Source organism: Mytilus galloprovincialis, chromosome 8 (assembly GCF_965363235.1).
Source record: "Mytilus galloprovincialis chromosome 8, xbMytGall1.hap1.1, whole genome shotgun sequence".
NCBI classification, from domain to species: Eukaryota; Metazoa; Mollusca; class Bivalvia; order Mytilida; family Mytilidae; genus Mytilus; species Mytilus galloprovincialis.
This window is the reverse complement of record NC_134845.1, coordinates 19,499,517-19,521,257: the sequence shown is the minus strand read 5'-3', so window position 1 is coordinate 19,521,257 and position 21,741 is coordinate 19,499,517. Positions and strand designations below refer to the sequence as shown.

The 21,741-nt window shown below is 33.3% G+C and overlaps 1 protein-coding gene across 3 annotated transcripts in view; it reads right to left on the bottom strand.

Annotated features, from left to right (window-relative positions):
* LOC143085265 (uncharacterized) overlaps nucleotides 1–21,741 on the bottom strand; it is a 55,323-nt gene that overhangs the window by 28,209 nt on the left and 5,373 nt on the right. For 2 of the 3 annotated variants that reach the window (XM_076261515.1, XM_076261516.1), the window contains exons 4-6: nucleotides 19,764–20,030; nucleotides 18,657–18,743; nucleotides 12,067–16,473 (exon numbers count right to left, since the gene is read on the bottom strand). In XM_076261515.1, the coding sequence (XP_076117630.1) occupies nucleotides 12,206–16,473; nucleotides 18,657–18,743; nucleotides 19,764–20,030 (4,622 nt within the window). In that variant the 3' untranslated portion in view covers nucleotides 12,067–12,205. Of the gene's footprint in view, nucleotides 1–12,066; nucleotides 16,474–18,656; nucleotides 18,744–19,763; nucleotides 20,031–21,741 lie in introns of those variants that run through there. The other variant, XM_076261517.1, reaches the window with a different exon arrangement.

Below are 21,741 nucleotides of genomic sequence, written 5' to 3'. Positions count from 1 at the left end.
CAATATATAAAAATGCATTTCTTTTTTAAAATCAAATTATTAAATGTAGTTTAAGTGTTATTTTCATTATAGTGTTTCTATAATATTAGTCGATATATGTAGGTTAAAATGGGGTAACAATTTAAATAAAGTTCAAGTTTTTAGACAAGTATATTGTAAAATCATTTAGGTTAATTCAACAAATATCTGCATTATTTTTCTAACAACAATACAACCAAATGGACAATGTTAAGGAATGATTAAAATAAGCTGAAAAGGTCAGGCAACATCGTGATCAAAGGAATTTAAAGAGTAAATCAGCAAGCAAACGATTCAGTTATTTAACGTAAATCTGATTTTTTTGAAAGATACATAAACCTGAAAAATCAAGATACTAGATATATACATTTTCCAAAATCTTTATTTAGAAAAATAACTATTTTTTAATATTATACTGCATCAACAGGAAAATACCAAGAGTACCAAATAGGACAAGTTCATATTCGACCTGATATAGAAAATCACATGTCTTTATTTAGCGTAGATTTAGTGCAAACTAGTATATGTATTTGAATTCAAAAGAGATAGACAAAAACTTTATCAACAATACTTGAAAATTAAGTAGATATAGGAAGATGTGGTATGAGTGCCAATGAGACAACTCTCCATCCAAGTCACAATTTATAAAAGTAAACTATTATAGGTCAAGGTACGGTCTTCAACACGGAGCCTAGGCTCACACCAAACAGACAGCTACAAAGGGCCCCAACAATTACTAGTGTAAAACGATTCAAACGGGAAAACCAATCTATATAAAAAAAAATCTAAGGTCAACATAATTATGTCAAGTGTATCGTAGACATCCTTCCTCTCTTTAACAATAATTGCAGTAACAAAAACGAAATAAGAAACGTGAACTGCAGAAAGAAAATGAAGACCATTTGAAGATGGATTGGGGCAAGTTAGCGTTACTCTACTACGACAGCTCATTTTAAGAGAGCCGTGGTGTAGTGGTTAGTGCATTGGACTACTAACACAAAGGTTCCTGGTTCGATTCCCGTCTGGGATGAAAATTTCAGGAACTGAATTTTCGGCTCTCCCTTGACACCATTTGCGAGTATGGTCTCGAGGAAACGATGATAGTCCGTCGGAAGGGGACGATAAATGGCTGGCCCGTGTTAAGAGAGAGCCATATCTCTTGCACGTTAAAGACACCCTTGTAGATTTCGAAAAAGAGCAGGCTTATGCCGCTACAAGGCAGCACTCGCACCCGCAAAGTGGAAAGGGATTAATATAAGTTGCAAAACTTGTTTCCAAATCCACTATAAATAAATATGTTTAAACTAAACTAAACAGCTCATTTTACTATTTTGATGGTTTATTTTTGTGTTATTTTTACTAACTAAGGCTCGTGTCTGCTTGAACATTTTGTTAAAATGCCGGGAGCTTTCTTGATTACCTCGGGGAAAAGAGGAATAATAAAGAGCGAAAAGATGCAAAAAAAAATGGAGTCTAAAGACACCACGAGGCAAACTTCTATCAGTTGTTCGATTTGCTTCAATTAGTATAGAATTCCCGATAATATCTCATATGTACATCTGATAATGAGTCAATATCTACGAAAACACCAAGATAACAGCTGTACAATACAGTTCAATAAATAAAGGCAACAGTAGTATACCGCTGTTCAAAACTCATAAATCCATGGACAAAAAATAGTTGTATGCAAATCGTATCAAAATGCAAGGAAATGGAAACACAATAGGAACTCAGTAAAACAGGGAGACAGTGTTAAAATTACTCTTGGCTTCATAAAAGATGAATAATAATATAAATTTATTTGGCCGAAAACATAAATCTTTACATACATGTCTTTGCAATAATATAAAGAACAAACACAAATACATATACAAATACTAATACTTATTCAGTTGATCTAGTACAAAACACATAATGGCGGGTGACAAAAATTAGATATCCGCAAAACAAGCCCGCCAAACAAAACCAAACAAGCTACAGAAGCGGTTAAATATGGAACGCCGGAACTGTCTTATAGCGTAAATATTTAATGTGTTTTGTCGCTTTGCCTTTACGTCCTATCATTTCTTCTTTGTGTTATGTGCAGATGCCTTTATTTCTTGACACGGCATCTCTGTGTTATGTCAAATTAGTAATTTGTTTGGTCAAACAATTGTATGATATGTCATTGCTAAACTTTGTTGTGTACAATAGGCATTACATTATGCTGTAACTACTATATATTCTGTGAATACTTCGAAACTTTATGATCAACCACCTTTACATTCTCTCATTTTTTATCTATGTTGTGTCTATTCTTCTTTTACGTAAGTCAGTTAATAATTGCGTCCTGTCTCAAGTGTTATTGTTATGTCAAATGTTCTAAACGTTTTGTTTTGATACATCTTTGTTTTATGTAAACCTCATGATGTTATAGTCTTTTGGCGTTATGTTGTGTTTATACATATGTACCTCCAGTGAAAAACATAATATATCATGGTATAGATCCTATGCGTTTTGCCGAACAATTGATACTCTCTGTGAGCATTCATTACGTCATGTGCAAATGCCTTTTACATTATGTGCAAACAACTAATACGTTTTGTGCAAACATCGTTTACCTTATGTGCAAACACCTATTACGTTATATGAAAATATCTATCAAGATATGTATAAAAACTACATCATTATGTGCAAACACTATGACGTTATGTGCAAATACCGCTTACATTATGTGCAAACACCATGTAAGATATGTGCAAATGGCTATTACATTATGTCCAAACATCTATTACGTTATGTACAAACACCTATAACGTCATGTCCAAACACCTATTACGTTATGTGCAAACACCTATTACGTTCTGGTAAACGCTTTTTTGACACAGATTAAGACAAAACGCATCAATGATATGCATTTTTTTTTTAAAATGAAGAAAATTAAAAGTTTTACCTTTCTAACAAACTGTGGATTTTTATAATTATATTGATTGGTGTAAAAATGCTATATACATACAATGTATCTAGTTTTATGGGAATTTTGTTTGCTCTACTTTAAGAGTGTGCGTTATGCATCCATGCTTCGTTACTTGTTGAAAATTTTAACAAATATACAGACACGACTCTAGTTTCCAAGAGGTGCAACCGAAAGGAACAATACGATATACAAAGGAAGATGTGGTACGAATGCCAATGTGACAACTCTTCACAAGAGACCAGGATGATTTGTTATTACCTTCCCAGTAGGGTTTTCATCTGGCGAAAAACGTGTACTAGATTAATGCTACAAATGTAATGACGTCTCCCACGATTCATGTAGCAGCTAAGGAATCGCAAAATGGTTAAGATTTTATTTTCGTTCATTTCCTTTAACAGTTGTGAATATTATTCTGAATAACCTTCCTAAGACTTATTATTTCCTCCGTCCCTGACAAGGCGTGTTGAGACGGGTGGGTGTCCTGAAAAGGGGTGGTCAGGTGACCCGCCCCTCTTATCTGACAATTTTTTTTAAACTCACAGGGATGTTGGAAAAATTTGATCCGATTTCGATCTGACAGGTCTGCATTTTCTCTAAAAAAAAACTTTTTTTAAATATAAAAACTGCCTTATCCTGTAATCCACAAAAATGACGCATACACATATTTCTTCTGAATGAAAAGGTCATTAGCCTTGTTTCACCTTCACTGGCCATACTCGAAATTAAATCCCGCAACTTGAAACTCAAGATAATGTCTTTCATTTATCCGTATTTGGTCCGGTAACTTTTCGAACCGTGTCGTCAAGAACGATACAAAAAATACATATTCTAGTAAATTGTTATCGTTTTCTTCTATTATTTTTTTTATAAGTGATGTTGTCTTTTTTGTTGTCTATAAGAATAAATAAATAATTTCGTTGCTAAAATGGTCATCATAACATAATTTTCCCTTTGAATTTCAGAAAATACTGACTATCGATAAAAAAAAGATCTGGTATGAATGCCATTGAGACAATTCTCCACTAGAGACCAAATGACAAAGAAATAAATAACAATAGATCCCCTTATGGCTTTGAACAAAAAAAACCATACCGCATAGTCAGCTAATCTTTTTTTTTCCCATTTAATTTTTTCACCAGTTTAAAAAAAACAAGAGGCTGTCACAACGACAGCAAACCGGATTTATTTACATTTATTTGTGTCCTGGCAATATCACAAGAACCATAACTGATGAATGCTGGAAGTGAAAATCGTCAATATCAAATTTGACCTCCATTTTGTAGTCAGTATCAACATATTAAAATTTGAAAAGCTTAGATTGAATGGTTCATTAGTAAATGCAACAACGTGAATGGAAACACCATTTTTCAATCTTTCAAGAACCATAACTCCTGAACGGTAAAAGTCAAAATCGTCATTAATAAACTTGACCTTCATTTTGTCATCAGTAACAATATATTAAAATTTGGGAAGCTTTGGTAGAACAGTTCATGCGTAAATGCACGGACAACATTTGATTGCTGCCCGACCGCCCGCCGTACATCCCCAAATCAATAACCGACATTTTTGTCGAAAAAAGCCGGTTAAAAATGGTTACAGTTAAGTAATTCGCTTTTATTCTGCAATTAGCTAGTTATTGTATACAAAAAACAGGTAAACAATATTTTTTTTGCTTTGTTTGTACATGTACAAATAAATTTTCCTGCTACCCGCTTCCATGTTGATCAATCGGTAATATGAATATTTCTTTCTGGGTAAAAGTTCATTTTGGGGTTTTCTTCGAGTCCGCGTTTCAATAATTGTAAAACAATCAGAGATAATGGTTAAGATTTAAACAACATATGCTCAAATACCAGGTGTAAATTGTAAACAATATATGTACATTGTCAGAAATATAAAATGTATTAGTTCTCGCTGCGAAATGGGAGAAAATTCGGCAAGCCTCGCTTTTCGTCCTGTTTCTAAAGCTCGTACACATAAATTTCACGTTTACAGACAAAGTACATTTATAATCACTACATTATTCCACAGTTGTTGATACGAATTTATCTTTTTGTTCAATATTTCAACAAATATCGACGTATAAATTAGAAACATCAACTTATTTTCCGAACGGAGAGTCATAAATTCAATGAATATTATTGCGGGATATACTATGTTAAAAACTTTCAAAATCAAACACATTTGTTTCTTCTAATGGACATGTTATGAAAAGGTATATTCTCGACGCCGAGGTTGACAAATTATACTTTAAATTTGGGGACGGTGTCAAACATTGCTTATAGATTTCAATAGGTACAATTTAAATCCTGTGCCTCTTTGTTAATTCAAATCACATTTATCTAGAACATCATTATGTAACATCCTATTTGACAATTTCTTTTGTGATATCATTGCTGGCTAACATAAGACGTGAAAGGTGTACGCGTGCGGGAGTGGTTGGGGTAGAAAAATAGGGGGCTGAGAGTTATTTATACAAGTTCGTTCTATTATAGATTGATAATATATACGCAGTAAGCCAATTAGAAATTAGTTTTATTGTTGTATTACAGTTCCTGAAAAAGTCAATCTGTTGCTCCACAAATCCCACACAAAGCTCTACAATCTGGTTGATTTTTTTCTCTCAGATGTCTACATGAGCTTCCCATGACTCTAGACGTGTTTAAGTGCCTTATAGCCTGTTTGACATATTATACCCTACACTCTGATATACGCAAATTCATTTTTTGACATTTTATTCTTTCTACTCGTGGTTTAGCTCTTAGTTGATGGCGTCTGTAGGAGGTAACGAGGAACGATCGACATAGATAATTTTTAGCTCTTAGATGATGGCGTCTGTAGGATGTAATGAGGGGCGATCGACATAGATTAATTTTAACCGCTACGATGACAAAATTCTGGGGGGAAATCTGACTTCAAACCTGGTCCAATTTAAATCTATAGATTAAACTGTTGGACATCATTTTAGTATCATAGGACACCACTTCGAATAAATCTTATATGATTTCTGTTGTCCGAAATCACCTGTGTAGGAATGTATTGTCTGTGTCTGTGTCCGGAGTAAAATTGAGACTCCGTCTGTCGTCTGTAAATGGCATGAGAGGTTCCATTGATTGCAGCTAACGCTGTGGGTAATGCATGTCACCCACCGCGTAGTTGGAGTCAATTTTCTACCGTATACTAGTAGTCGGCTATAAAAAATCCCGAAAAAGTTAAATAATCCAAAACAAAACCATTTACGAAGAACAAATATATATATCAGACAGTAGCTAACGACAACCAAATGAACTACAGGCCGCTGGTTTGTAGAATATATTTCCTGCCTGTTTTATCGCCTTATTCTGTCTGGACTTTTTGATTAGTTTATCCTGCCTTTTATTTACATAAATAATCACCTTGCATTATTTATCTTTTGTCAAGTTGCTCATTCTTCCTTTTTTTTAAGGAAGTAAATACATGCATTCAAAGCTATATGACCAGGAGTAAATTTTTCTAAACCTATAATTCAACATGTTTCAATTTGGAATTGTTTAAAAATCGTGTTTTAGTTGTTTTAAAACAGGCCCCGTTAGATAACAATTTACGTGGCCAACAACTGAATCAAAATAAATACACACCTTTGTTTGCTTTTCATAACTATATAAAAATGACCGTTACATCTATATTCATGAGAAGGTATAAACCAGATTATAATAAGGGCTCGCCGAAGAATTCACACATATGTACCCCGTGTCTCCGTTGCCCCGCACATCTGCTGCATTTACCCCCCCCCCCCATATTTTTTAGAGTTTCTTAAAGATATTACGGAATTGCCTCCAAAAGGCTCAATGCAGTAAATAATATGTAATGTATACACAGGATCTTTTGTGTTTTGACACATTCCCCTCATTTAAAGTGTAATTTGTCAACCTCAGCGTCGTGAATATACCTTTTCGTAACATGTCTAATATGATTACATTATTGAAAATAGTTGTTCAAATTTATATATGTTTACATTTTCATGTTAAAATTGGAAGCAGATTTTCTTCACATTATTACCATAGCTACATGACATCATTTACCGCGCTGAAGTTCACGCGTATTTTGGCATTTAGGTCCTCCGTAACCCCTCTAATGGTCATTACGGCACATATCGTTTATACTCAGTTTATTCCTCTATCAATAAGCTTTTTAATTTGGCGTATAAAGTTTGCCTTGATAAGGGAGTGAAGGGTTGCAGCAGTCCATTCCATTATTGAAAATAAGCTATTTCTTAATGTTCTAGCGTATTTCGGTATTTAAATCCTTCGTTACTTCTCTAATATTCGTTGCGGAACATATTGACTATATACATTTTGTTCCTCTCGTAATAAGTTTTCGAATGAGGTATAAGGTATATCTATAATTAGGGGATAAAGGGTCGCAGCAGTCCATTCCATTATTCAAAATAAGCTATTTTTCAATGTTCAAGCGTATTTCGATATTTAAATCCTTCGATACTCCTCTAATATTCGTTGCGGAACATATTGACTATATACATTTTGTTCCTCTCGTAATAAGCTTTCGAATGAGGTATAAGGTATATCTATAATTAGGGGCTAAAGGGTCGCAGCAGTCCATTTCATTATTCAAAATAACCATTTCATTATTCAAAATTGGCTATTTCTAAATTTTCAGGCGTCTTTTGGCATTTAGGTCCTCCTGAACCCCTCTTATTGTCCTTGCAGCACAAATCATTAATACTCAGTTTATTCCCTTGCCACTGGGCATTAATTTGGTATATAAATATTTCCTTAATTAGGGGCTGACGGGTTGCAGCAGTCAATTCCATTATTTAGAATAAGCTATTTCTTAATGTTCACGCGTATTTCGACATTAAGGTCCTTCAATACTTCTGTAATATGCAGAACATTTTGACTTTATACTTTTTGTTCCTCTCTATATAAACTTTCGAATGAGGTATAAGGTATATCTGTAATTAGGGCTGAAGGGTCCTAGTAGTCCATTCCATTATTCAAAATATCCATTTCATTATTCAAAATTGGCTATTTCTTAATTTTCATGCGTAGTTTTGCATATAGGACCTCTGCAACCCCTCTAATGGTCATTGCGTCACTATCGACTTGTTATGTCTATAATTAAAGGATGAAGAATAGAAAATGTTCAGTGAAAAATAATAAAAATACCACGTAGAGTATTTCAATTTTGATATATGTTTTGGTAGTCAGGTCAACCATACATTGGAACAAGGAATTTGTTAAAAAAAAGTTAGCTAGTTTATCCTTCGAAACTAAATGAATAAATAAAATGTTATATCTAAAGAGTTTTTTATTCTATTTTCTTATATTAATTTGAATAGTTGTTAGATAAAACCAAAATGACGAGTTTAGAAATACGGGATAAAGCTATAGTGTCACAGTCATTTTTTTTTAATTCTTATTTCACTATACACCGCTTCAAGTTGAATAATGAAACATAAACTATTTCATTATTCATTATTCATTTTTCAATAGTAAGTAGTGAATAGTGAACTTTTTCATTATTCATTATTGAATTTTGAATAATGAACTATGAATAATGGACGTACTTCAGCGCGGTACATCAACCGTTTAGTGGTTTTCGTAACTAATGTTCATCAGGTTTCAGAGAGGACAAAACCTTTCGCTTCGTGGCAAATTAAATTCTCGCCTGAAAATTGGTGACTACCACATTGTTATTTACAAGGGATGTACATATAATATGGGGATAATTTTAGATCTTAAAGTAGATTGATATTCAAAACAGTGTGGCTGTGGCCATTGATTGACACATTAAATTCATCCATTGACTGGGACAATTTACGTGAACGTTTGTCTGTAACGACCACTGTTAACGACGTACCTACGATAGACATTTAAACTGTGGGGTCACCAAGGTTTCTTAACGCCTTTAATTATAAAATAATTCGAAAAATTAATCAGGAATAACCTTTATGTATTGATATAAATCAAAACATCGTGTTATTTCTGATTAATTTTTTCGAATTACTTTATTAAGGTGTTGAGAACCTTTGGTGACCCCATAGTTTAAGTGTCTTTAAAAAGTACACAGTGAGCAATGGTCGTTACATACAAACGTTCACCTAAATTGTCCCAGTCAATGGATGAATTTAATGTGTCAATCAATGGCCAGAGCCACACTGTTTTGAATTTCATTCTAAGTTTTTCAAATAGAAATTAAATTTTCTATAGCACAATACCTTAGGGCATTAGAACACATTTTCGAATGCCAAAATTCTATACATTGATCATTAAGTTTCTTTTAACACATTTCAAAATCAAAATTGAAATGTCAATTCGGTTCTGCAAATATTTGACATTACACCTTCATCTAAAATACAAATTTTGCTTACTCAGATTCTGAATCATAATCTGTTTACAATAAATGTACATGTAAAATGTAAAATCACAAAAATACTGAACTCAAAATGGAAAGTCCCTTATCAATTGACAAAATCTAAAACTCAAAATACATCAAACGAATGGATAACAACTGTCATATTCCTGACTTGGTACAGGCATTTTATTATGTAAAAAATGGTAGATGGAACCATATTTTATAGCTAGATAAACCTTTAATTTTTATGAATTCACACCAAATTCCAAAATATTGACAACGATGTGTGAACAAAACTAACAGACATAATAGGTAAAAAAATCAAAAATACATGGATAAGAAGATTATTTAAAACAGACAACAAATGGCAAATTGTTTTTGTTTGTTAAATGTACATGTAAAACTTGAAAAATTTTATGGTTGTGAAAATTTTTATATACAAAAATTATAACAAAATATCAAACATATATCTTCAAAACATGTTCTTAAAGCATGGCAACTTCACAACTTACCACAAGTCAGTAAAGATGGACGTTTTGGCTTTGATAAAAATTTATCGGAGAAAATTTTCAATTTTTTGGTCACAAAAAAATACTTAAATGCAGTGACTGCAGTAAAGATTCAATCTTAGAATCTTAGCTACAAACAAATTTCTTCATAAAATTGAGATTTATGATAATCTAAATTGTACTAGAAAAATTCAAACATTAGAAATATTTTTTGGGATTGTGAACAAAGCCTGTAAATCAGTAGGTGTTGTTTGTTTATGTGTTAAATATTTGTTTTTCGTTCATTTTTTGTACATAAGTAAGGCCGTTAGTTTTCTCGTTTGAATTGTTTTACATTGTCATTTCGGGGCCTTTTATAGCTGACTCCACGGTATGGGCTTTGCTCATTGTTGAAGGCCGTACGGTGACCTGTATATGTTATTTTTTGTGTCATTTTGGTCTCTTGTGGAGAGTTGTCTCATTGGCAATCATAACACAACTTCTTTTTATATATACACAAATATTATAAGAACAGATTGAAAATTGATTTCTGACCAATGGGATTAGTGTACCTTTTTGTTTGGTAACATTGCGAAAATAATCAAAGGCAATGCAGAAAAAAGCTGTTTGTCTTCTCATTTGTTTATAATAACAGAATGATGTTATTTAAAAAAAAGGTCAATGAACTCAGTAAAAGATAAGATGAAATATTTGCTTGCAATTGATAAAAAAAACATTTGTAATGAAAAAGAAAATTGATTATCAGTTTATCAGAGAATGGAATATTTTTTATAGTAAACTTAGTTAATTATATACTTTAAATTTACGGTTATAAATAAAATTTCTGGATTTACTAAATATATAACAAAGAACTGCAAAAGAGCATATAGACAAAGCACATAAGCAAAAATGAAAAACAAGACTACAAAAATGTACCATAGCATAATAATACAATTACAAGAACAGAGTCACTTCAAATGGATATCACCAAAAACAGACTTTAGAGTAAAAGTAATAGTCATAAAAAACAACTATAGGCTCCAAGGAACCTGTATCGCTCACATGATATTTTGACTAACAATTGAGGCATGAAATAATGCGACCGTTATACTTTTGCTCTTGTTTCAGAGATGCAAGTCAAAAACTGAATTCTTTTTCCATATGTTCTATTTTTAACCATGTCTGCCATGTTGGTTGTCAGACATGGTCATCCGACGCATTTTTAAAAACTAAATACCTTAATGCTTATTTGTGGCCAAGTTTGGTTAAATTTGTCTCAGTTGTTTCAGGAGAAAATTTGACTTTAAAGGGCAAATACTTCTTATTGGGTCATTTGACCATTTTGGTAATGTTGTCTTATTTGTAGATATTACTTTGCTAAACATTATTGCTGCTTATAAATTATCTCTATCTATAATAATATTCAAAATAATAACAAAAGACAACACAATTTCCTTAAAATTACTAATTCAGGGACAGAAACCTAACAACAATTTGTCTGATTCGTCTGAAAAATTCAGGACATACATATCTTAGCCTGATAAACGTCAGATTTGCTCTAATTGCTTTGGTTTCATAGATATAAGCCACAATCTACATTTTACCATATGCTCTATTTTTAGCCGTGGCTGCCATCTTGGTTGGTTGGCGGGGGTCATCGGACACATATCTTAAACTAGATACCCTAATAATGATTGTGACCATATTTGGTTAAATTTGTCTCAGTAGTTTCAGAAGAGAAGATTTTGTAAAAGTTAACGACGACGACGACGGACGCAAAGTGATGAAAAAAGCTCACTTAGCTCTTTGGGCCATGTGATCTAATAATACTTAACACGTTAATAGTATTAAGATGATAAACAACGTCAGTACCCATAATCTATACTTATTCAAGGGATAACAAGAAATGTAACAATTTCTGTGTTATCAACGGTGATATCCTCATGGCCGATTTTTAATATTTGACGTAGATTAAAAAGAAGACCACTGTTGTCCTTAAGACTTTTTGAGTTAGTCGTCTTTGCTCTAAATTTTTGGTCAAGGAAATTAGACTATGTTAGAATTCATCGAAACATTCTACAAAGGTCTAGTACGTGTATTTGAACCGCCCTTCAAATAACCTCGGCATACTCGGTATTATCATTTTGAAGTACTGCATTGTAACAGTATTGATAAAATGATCGATGAAGACGTTTTAAATTAATTTAAGGTGTTCAAACCAAAACATTAACTGGAAGTTTATACACCATGTTCTATAAACTAAAGCCTATATATAACCTGTAACACCAAAAGACCAACTGGAAGTTAATACACACTATGCTATAAACTAAAGCCTATATATAAGCGTAAAAAAACAGTCAGGTATCACAATTTTCCTCGTAACAAATGTTTATTTGTTAACTTCCATAGCTACTTGTGCGCTAGAAACACAATCACTGCTTCGACAAACATCGTCTTCTTCAATATCAAAGCGAATTTCGCCTAAATATCCGATTGCTTTGGTAACAGTCCCGGAGATTTCTTTCTTTAACTCCTTTAAATCAAATTTAAAACTATGTTTTGGTGAATGTTCTGTGTAATATTTTGAGACCGCTTGAAGCTTTGTATAGATGAACGACACAAGTTTTTCTTCTGATGCAGGATATTCTCTTATCATACTTTTAACAACAAAATCTCCGGTTTCAAAATCGTTTACAGTCTCGTTAGTTTTAGTTGCATACCCCGGATCTGCATGGCACGCAAATAAAATAGCAAGTCTCACTATTCTTTCAAGCGATAACAGTATATCATGACCTCGTAAACAACGCACAACATTGAAAAGTGGAGTACGGTTGTATAAATCAATAGAATTTACTTTTGCCCCCTTTTCAAGAAGTCGAATTATGCACGAAACTCGACTAAACGTGTTACAAGTCGATGCCAGGTTTAAAGCTGTCAATCCAAGAGTATTCTTATGTTCTAATTTGGGATTGCTTTCCAATAGAATCTGTAACAGTTTACAAGCATCAATATCTGGAATCATTTTACGTATGCAGTAATGCAGACAACTTTCGTCTTTGCTATCTTTAACGTTGATATCAGAATTGTTGCTTAAAAGAAATGTCACCGTTTTAATTCTTTCTTTCTCTTGTTTTACAGCAAGCAACAATGGCGTTCTTTTCTTATTGTTACATTTTTCCACCTTAGCCGCGTATTTTAATAATACTTTGCTCACGGATAAAACATTCAGATCTCCGGATTCTGAGGCTACACATGAATGAAGTGGCGTGTTTCTATCTAGATCTTTCGCATTTGTTTTTGCACCATTTTCACACAATGCGGTTACCAAACTGATATCTTGATCTTTGCAATAGCAAGCCTTGTGCAAAGGAGTTCTTCCAAAGCCATCTTTTTCATCTATTTGAAACCCACATTCCAATAAACATTTTATAATCTGCGACTCGTTAGATGTTACGTTACTTTCTACCATATCTATCATTTTAGAACTAACGCTTTTGGAATGAGGAAGTCCAAGATTTGACTCTGTAGAAGTGGGACAAGACGTGTGACCGGTATTTGGAAAGTTTTTATAAAAGTTCTCTAACCCCTTTTCTGCTAGAATGTGCAATATTTTAGTTTTTGGTGGTTTAGATTTGTTGATAATTTTTTTGTCAATTGCTCTGGATAAAATTTCTATACAAATTTGTCCACTGTCAAAAATATTTGACAGGAATGATTTTGCATTAAACTCCTTCAACTTGGAATGCTCCAATAGGTATAGAATGGTGCTCGTCCTTCTGACTTTATCGTTTCGTATTGCCAAATCTAGAGCATGAATTTGACCTTTTGCTCTGTGATTAACATCAACTCCATTGTTGATAAACATTTCGGAAACCTCTTTACATTCCCTGTCCGTCAGTTCTGACATAACGGTCAGATGCAGAAATGTTCTACTTTCTTCATCTAAGAATGATTTGAAGGATGTTGACTCTAATGAAAATTGGCCCAAAATGGTTTTCAATACGAAATGATAATTTTTGCTGCTTCTCAAAATATCTGCTATGATAACCATGACATTTCCCGACTGTAGATGTACATCTTTATTAACAAACTCTTTAATCGTCCGACCGTCTATGTCAGGATGAAATCTCAGAAATAATTGCAATATGGAGTGATCATTCCCAAACTTAAGATTGAGTGAAGCTCCTAGTTGAAGTAAGCATTGAATGATTGACTGACTACAATAAGAAGTGATTGCGGTAGATAAAGGGGTTTGTTCTTTCTCGTCACGACAATCTACGTCCATTCCTCTGCCATGTAAATATCGGATGATTTTCAATTTTCTTTCTTCTGGTATTTTGCTGTATTCAAGACAAGTATGGAGGGGATAACGGCAAAGTTCACTTAAAATGTCGATGTTAATTTCGTCCTGTTGAAATAGGATTTCGATTACGCTTTGGCCTTTTTTGTCTACCAAAAATGGATCGCAATTTTGATCTTTCAATTTTCTAATGATATTTATCGCATCATTCGGCGGCATTGTAGTTTCTATACAAACATGTAACAAAGATTTTCCTTCTCCTACTTTGATATTTACATCAGCATTTCCTTCGAAAAGAGTCTGCAGTATTTGTGGATGTTTATACTGTTTTCTTATGGCTAATGACAGTGGGGTATGTCGTTGTTTACCTTTTATATTAGCATCACAACCATTCAGTAACAGTTTCTCTATTACTTTACACTTTTCTGATATATCACCCTCAGAATGGTCCATAAGTAAATGCAAGGCGTTCTTTTTGTCTCGATTGGTCACATTTGCATCTACTTTGCACTCAAGAAATGCATTCAACAAGGTAGTACTTAATACACCGTATTTGGCAAATGTCAGGAATATATCTTTTAAATCATGGCACGAATCGTTGATTTCATTGAAAAGGATATACAATCCTGATTTCTCTACACAGGGAGATGCATTTTGTTTATTTGAATTGTACTTTGAAAAAACATCCACAAAAGCTTCAAGAAATACTGGCTGTTTAACAAACATATCACCGAGAGCAAATGCTTTATGAATTATTTGCCATGGTCTCCAGGAGCAATGAGATATAGTAGCTCCATGTTTCAGCAGATTTTCCACATGAGAAATATTTCCATAACTCATAGATATATCGAGCGGACACATGTGTTGTTCATCTATTGAACTTTCAATACCCTTTTCATCATTTCGCGTAGTGTCTTCTATCCGACAAGCATTGCAGAAACTGACGTCGGCACCAAATTTGATTAGCTCTCTAACGATTGAAACATTCTTTTGTATTGTACATGCACCAACAAGGGTCACAGAAAGAAAAATTTCTTTATTTTCTATCTGTTTGCAACTCTCAATATACCGTATAAGTTTCTCACATAGCCGCCGTTTATGTGACAACGCGCTCCAGAAAAGAAAATGTTTTCCTTCAATCTTATCTTCAATCGTTAACAATTTGTGTTTCACGTCGGATGATTTATTCTTCAAGATATCGTCTAGCATGGTAACCCAGTCGTCGTTATTCCAAACGTCATGTGATGATACATCTTTTACATTGCCCTTTAAAACCTCTGCTATAAGTCTTTCTATCAAATGACATATATGTTCATCTTTCAAACGAAGTTCGATCTCTTTTCTTTTTAACGAACGACGACCTTTTTTCGGTAAAACAGCTGTCATTAGATTTTGAAGAGGCAACTGTCGTATTGCATCTACCAAATCACCTTTTACAGCTAGGTGAATCTCAATTTTGTCTTTTATCAATGGGTGCTGAAACTCGAATTGGTCTGGAGAGATACACTTAAAAAATTCAGGATGATCTTTACATAGCTTAACTTCTTCCTTTTCAAACCTGCAACCAAGCGTGTGTGACTCCAAACAATGATTGTTATTTTCCTTGGAATAACTTGAAATTAGTTTTCTGCAAAGCTCGGATGAAATGGTATTGCTATCAATTTCGTGTTTTAATTTATTTAGCAAAAAGTTTACGGGATCTTTCCAGAATGGTTCTCCGTAAGAGCATCTTGCCATTACCTCAGCACAGAACCAAAAGTTGAAATGTTTTGTCTCTGGAAATTGGAAGTTGTTGATGAAGGAAGGTTGAGACTCTTCATTGTGATATTTTGACCAAAGTCGTGTGAAGATTTTTTTCTTTTCTACAACCGATAATCTTTTTGTGAAAGAAGAAATGTCAACGAAATAACTTTGATCTAAACAATCAACTTGTTCTTTTTGTTTGATTATGTCAATTAGTCTGCTTCTTGAACAGAATATCATGTATGTCTCACATCCAGCCTCATTTTCTTTTTTTCGGTTGTCGGGCATCCGTTCCATTAGTTCTGACCATTTGTTGAGCTCGGTTTGATCAACGTCTAGAGTACCAAATACATCATCTAAAAGTAACACTTGTGTTTCTTCAAGATCATATTCATTTAAGAATTCCGTCATATTTGTACAAATGTTATCTTTGTCCATGTTTGCGTTACATGTTAAATCCCAGTATAAATGATATCCGAGACTTGTCTTACCCGATCCATTCTCACCTTTTATGAGTACCATTTTCTTATCCATTAAAACCTTTTTGACATCATCAAAAGCACTGGTTTCAATGAAACTATTTTCAATCGCCTCAAGCTGTGCCAATTCCTCATCTGAAATTTAGATAAATTTCAGTATACAAGATTATTTGAAGAACCTTTCACACTACTTTTCTGACATGCTAAGTGCACGAAGTGAAAAAGTAAAAATAAAAATACAATTTGAAAAAACTCGAGCTGTAGAACTGGACAAATATTCTACCATCCTAGATTGACGTTTAACTTTTTTAGAGACTCCAAAAAGGGAAAAAATGGAACTGTTAATATAGATCTACATATGTACATTGTTGCATATCTGAATCTAACAATAGATTGTGATTCAAATTGGCATAACCAATAATTTGGAGAAGGTGCGATTACGAGGTTAAAACTGGACATGATGAACATTTTTGGAAATCCAGGCTACGTGCACATCTTCATATCAACATAGATTAAGTCATGTTTCGACTTCATTGAAAGGAGAAATGATGACAAAAAAGGTTCTGGAGAGGGTCTTCAACACGTTCAACAGTTGTATTAAAATTCTGAGAAATACGTATACACAATGATTAAAAAGGCGAAAAAATATTAAGATTGATAATGGGAATAGGGAATGTGTAAAAGAAAACAATAACCCGACCAAAGCGCTGAAAAACACCCAAGGCCACCAATGGGTCTTAAATATAGCGAGAAAATCCGACACCCGGAAGCGGGCCCTTAAACAAAAATTAAATTTCTGTACATGAAATACATGTATATGAACTTTACCGCGTAAAAACTATAAATCTTATCGAGTTAGATTAAATTAAACTCTGAGCTAAAACTATGTAATTTGGGCAGAGATCATTGTTTTCTACTGGCATTCGCCGTGAAGTACAAAACAGAAAATCTCTGTCTATAATGTCTCATGGTAACCTAAAATATTCCTTTTTATATCAAAATGAGAAACATTAATATTTTTATATGGCTTCGTCAGATGGGAATGTGTGTACTCATTGGTAACAATGATACTCATTTAAAGTCACTTAAATCATAACACTATCCGTTCAAGAGAGTCGAATGATATCAAATGAACATTAAAACCCAGAATTCGAAAACAAAACTGACAATACAATGGCAAAAACGAAAATTGAAAAAACGACACAAAAAAATTATTCACAAAACTAAATATAGAAAACTGAGCAACACAAATCCCTTAAATATTGGGAGTGATCTAAGGTGCTCCGGAAGGGTAATGTTGCACTACATAGTTAAGTGTGAAGTTTTGAATTTTGATCAAATGGAGTTTTTAATTGATATCTGAGGATTAACATCGTCTTCATGTTGGATTTATTTCAACATCAAAATTGTGTAATATATTATGGTCTGTTTTTTGCAGACAACAAATTTGTATTTTGTCATTTGCTACATTTATATCAACAGTACCAAAACATTTTGGACATAAAAGAATTGAAATTCAAGTTTGAATCAAATGAGGGGGGTTGATATTTGTTAGCGTTATTTTTTAATTATTTTTTTTTGGTATTATGGTGTTGTAAATGAAGGCAAAAGGTTGCTTTGGATACACAAAACAGATCTTTTGTCACCAACTACGCTTTTTAAATGTATGGAAGATACAGATAACATTCATATGCAAATGTATGACAAAACGAGTTGACTTTATATATCAGAATGCCAGGAACAGAAGATGCTTTAACAATCTGTGATTCAATTAAAATAGTAATTCCTAACTGACGAGTGCATCATAAGCAGATTTCTGTCGTATTGATTATGTGAGTATTCAAACTCAGTGATAAGTTAAATTCGGTCAAATCTGAGTGAATGGGAACGGGATTGCAGGTACACAATAATTGGAACATCTCAGTTGTCATTTATAACATATATTAAAAAATGGTCAACTAATCAAATTTAAATTAAAAGATCCTGTTATACTAGTGACTTCAGTCATGTAACTCCTCTATAAATATCTTGATGTCTTATTCATGTTATTCGTGATTATATTGATATCAAGAGATTCAGCAGATAAGTAATTGACTCTCATTTCAATCTTAGTCAACAACAAATTCGTACAATATTTATTATTTAGATTATGTAGCTCTTAAACGTTATCAATTTTAAAACTATAAAATAGAAACACGATTTGCAGGACAGAGAATTGTTAAGAGCGCTACCGGATGACATAGACATCAAAACACAAAGCACAACACTGAAAACTAAAGCAAGATCAACACGAATCCATTTACTTTCTATTAACAAACCTTGATAGGAAATCTGTCTTGAACTAGCAGTGGCTTGCAAACCAGTTGATGAATCCTCCTCGTCTACTTTTTCGGATTTATAAATACCTATAAAAGGGGGATAAGAATGTACATGAAATTATCAGTATATACAATACCAATATGATTGCTTCTCTAAATACTCAACAAGTATTAAGCCAAATTATAATACTATAGTTGAGATAATTGTTTTTCTAAACACCCAGCATATTAGTCAGTACGTAATATTTATATTTTTCAAAATAAATTTTGGAAGACAGAGATGTTCTTTCAAAATGTACTGTCATTTGCTTGGTTTTTTATTCAGATTTAGAAAACATTTTGAAAAATATGTGTGTGTGAAAGTGATATATAAGATACTTTAATCTGTATTGTGTATTATAGACTACAATAGAAACTAGAAAACACCCGCGACATCACGATTCCATGACTGAATTAAGTACCCTCCCTTGTTTTCAGCCTAGATTTTCAGCATTCGTATTGTCATTTGATAGAGTAATGCTGATTTTAAGGTGAACAGTTTTCCCCGCTTTCGAAAAGTCTCTCTGTTTGAATCCGTCCTTGTTCTCTTACCACCGGAAACTACTCCTAGATATATTTTGTTGGTTAATGATTGAATTCGTTACAGTCAGTTCGGTTTAATGAGTACTAGTAAGTTAAGGTAAGAAAATGCCCGTGTATATTGCAAATTCCAGATTCACCTTTGTACGGTGCGCCTGACAGGCAGAACGTACAGATTGCGAACAAGATAACATGTGACAAATACCATATGTGTCGATATCGGATTCGACCGAGCACTTGTTAATTATTGGCAATATTAGTCATGTGAAAAAACCTGAAAGGTCTGGAATGGTATGCATTTTAATCCACACCCTTATCATATATTAGTTATAATTTCTACGCCACTGATGGTTTATAGCTAGGCCAATATTTGATCAAGCAATCAACCAAGTGTTCTGTAAATATTTTCGATTAATTTTAAGTTTTGTTTTGTTAAAATGAGGTCTCAAAAAGAGTTTGTTAAATTATCTTTTAAAGAACGGCTAAGCGCTTGATGATTTTATACACATATCATACAAGTTTAATCACCTAGCTTCTTCTTTAAAGTGTCACTCAAGTCTTTTCTTCCACACTCGGTCAAAGCATGACATATTTCGTCGATCATTTCTGGTTGTATTCCTCTGCGTCTTTTCCATTTGATGAGCATAGTGGTGGCTTGCTCTACAATACTCGATGTATTATCTTCTTTTATTTCGTCTATTTCATTTTTGTTAAAGTTTAGTTGAAAGGCAGTGTCTTTCCAATTTACACTCAACTCTTGTGCAAGAGAGTGCAGAAAACGATCAGGAAGAATGTCTACAAAAGAATGCAAAGCAGATTTATTCTAGTAAATTATCACGAATAGGTTATTACTTATAATATAATATAATGACATATGCTAAGCATCAATTGTTACAGAAGTCTTTGAAACATGCACAAAAGGAAAATTAAATTTTAACCAAGTTAATTTTGGAGAGGTGTATCAATGTTTTAATTTGGTAAGTTCACCGACAAAAAAAAAAGATGCGAGTTTACACTTAGCTAAAGATTGTGATTCAAAGTTTTAGTATACATTCTGTTATACATACGATTCTATATGTCACTGTTATTTTTTATAAAATGCGCTATAATCATACACAGATCATCAAAGCTGAACAATTTCTGTCATCATATCTACAATTCAAATGTTAACTTTTATTTTCTTAAAAAATATTATAAAACCTATCTTCTTACAATTTATTTGTCATAGATGTTTTATTATGCACAGAAATGAGTTTTGTCATGAACAATCTAACCAAATTAGGCAATTTTCAACGACTTTTTATTATATTTTTGAAAATATCGCTATAAATATATACCCATGATCTACCTTAACTGAGAAAAGTAAGATTATTGGTGGCGTACAATTATGGAACTAGAGGGTCTCAAGAGCCTGTGTCGCTCACCTGACTCTACTTGGGTTTTTGAAATCATATAAAAAAAGATAAAAACAATAACAGATACTTAAATAATGATTCAATTAATATTGTTTTAATTTATATCCCATAACTTAGAAATAAATCCTGGTTGCCATCTTGAACAGTAGATCAGCAACAAAGTAGCAACACTTCATCAGCACCCCATTCATGCTAAGCTTGGTTTCATTCCATTTAGTGGGTCTCTATAAGAAGACATTTGTATGTATCCCATAGGGTCCTATGTAAAACTAAGTCCCCCGCTGGCAGTCATCTTGGATGATGGATTAGCTTCAAAGTAACAACACTTAGTCAGCACCTCATAAGGAACAGTTATGCTGTGTTGGTTTCATTCCATCCAGTGGTTTTCTAAAAGAAGTCATATGTTTGTATTTCCCATAGGGTCCTATGTAAAACTAAGTCCCCCGCTGGCAGTCATCTTGGATGATGTATTAGCTTCAAAGTAACAACACTTGGGCTGCACCTCATAAGAACATTCATGCTAAGCTTGGTTTCATTCCATTCAGTTCTCTAAAAGAAGACATTTGTATGTATTTCCCATAGGGTCCTATATTAAACTAAGTCCTCCGCTGGCGACCATCTTGGGTGATGGATCGGCTACAAAGTATCAACACATGGTCAGCACCTAAAAAGCAACATTGTTGCCATGTTTGGTTTCATTCCATTCTGGTGATATCTAGTAGAAATTCAAAAAATAAAACGTTTAAGACGACGACGAAGAACAACGACGGACACCAGACGCCAAGTGATGAGAATAGCTCACTTACTAAGGCTTTTCTACCTCAGGAATAGATTACATTAGCTGTATTTGGCAAAACTTGTAGGAATTTTTGGTTCTCAATACTCTTCAACTTCGTACCTCATTTGGCCTTTATTACTATTTTGGATTCGAGCGTCACTAATGAGTAGTAGACGAAACGCACGTCTGACGTATATACAAAATTTAATCCTGGTACCTATGATGTGTTTATTTACAACCACTGGGTCGATGCCACTGCTGGTGGAGTTTTAATTCCCAGAGATTATTACCAGCTCAGTAGCACAGCACTGTG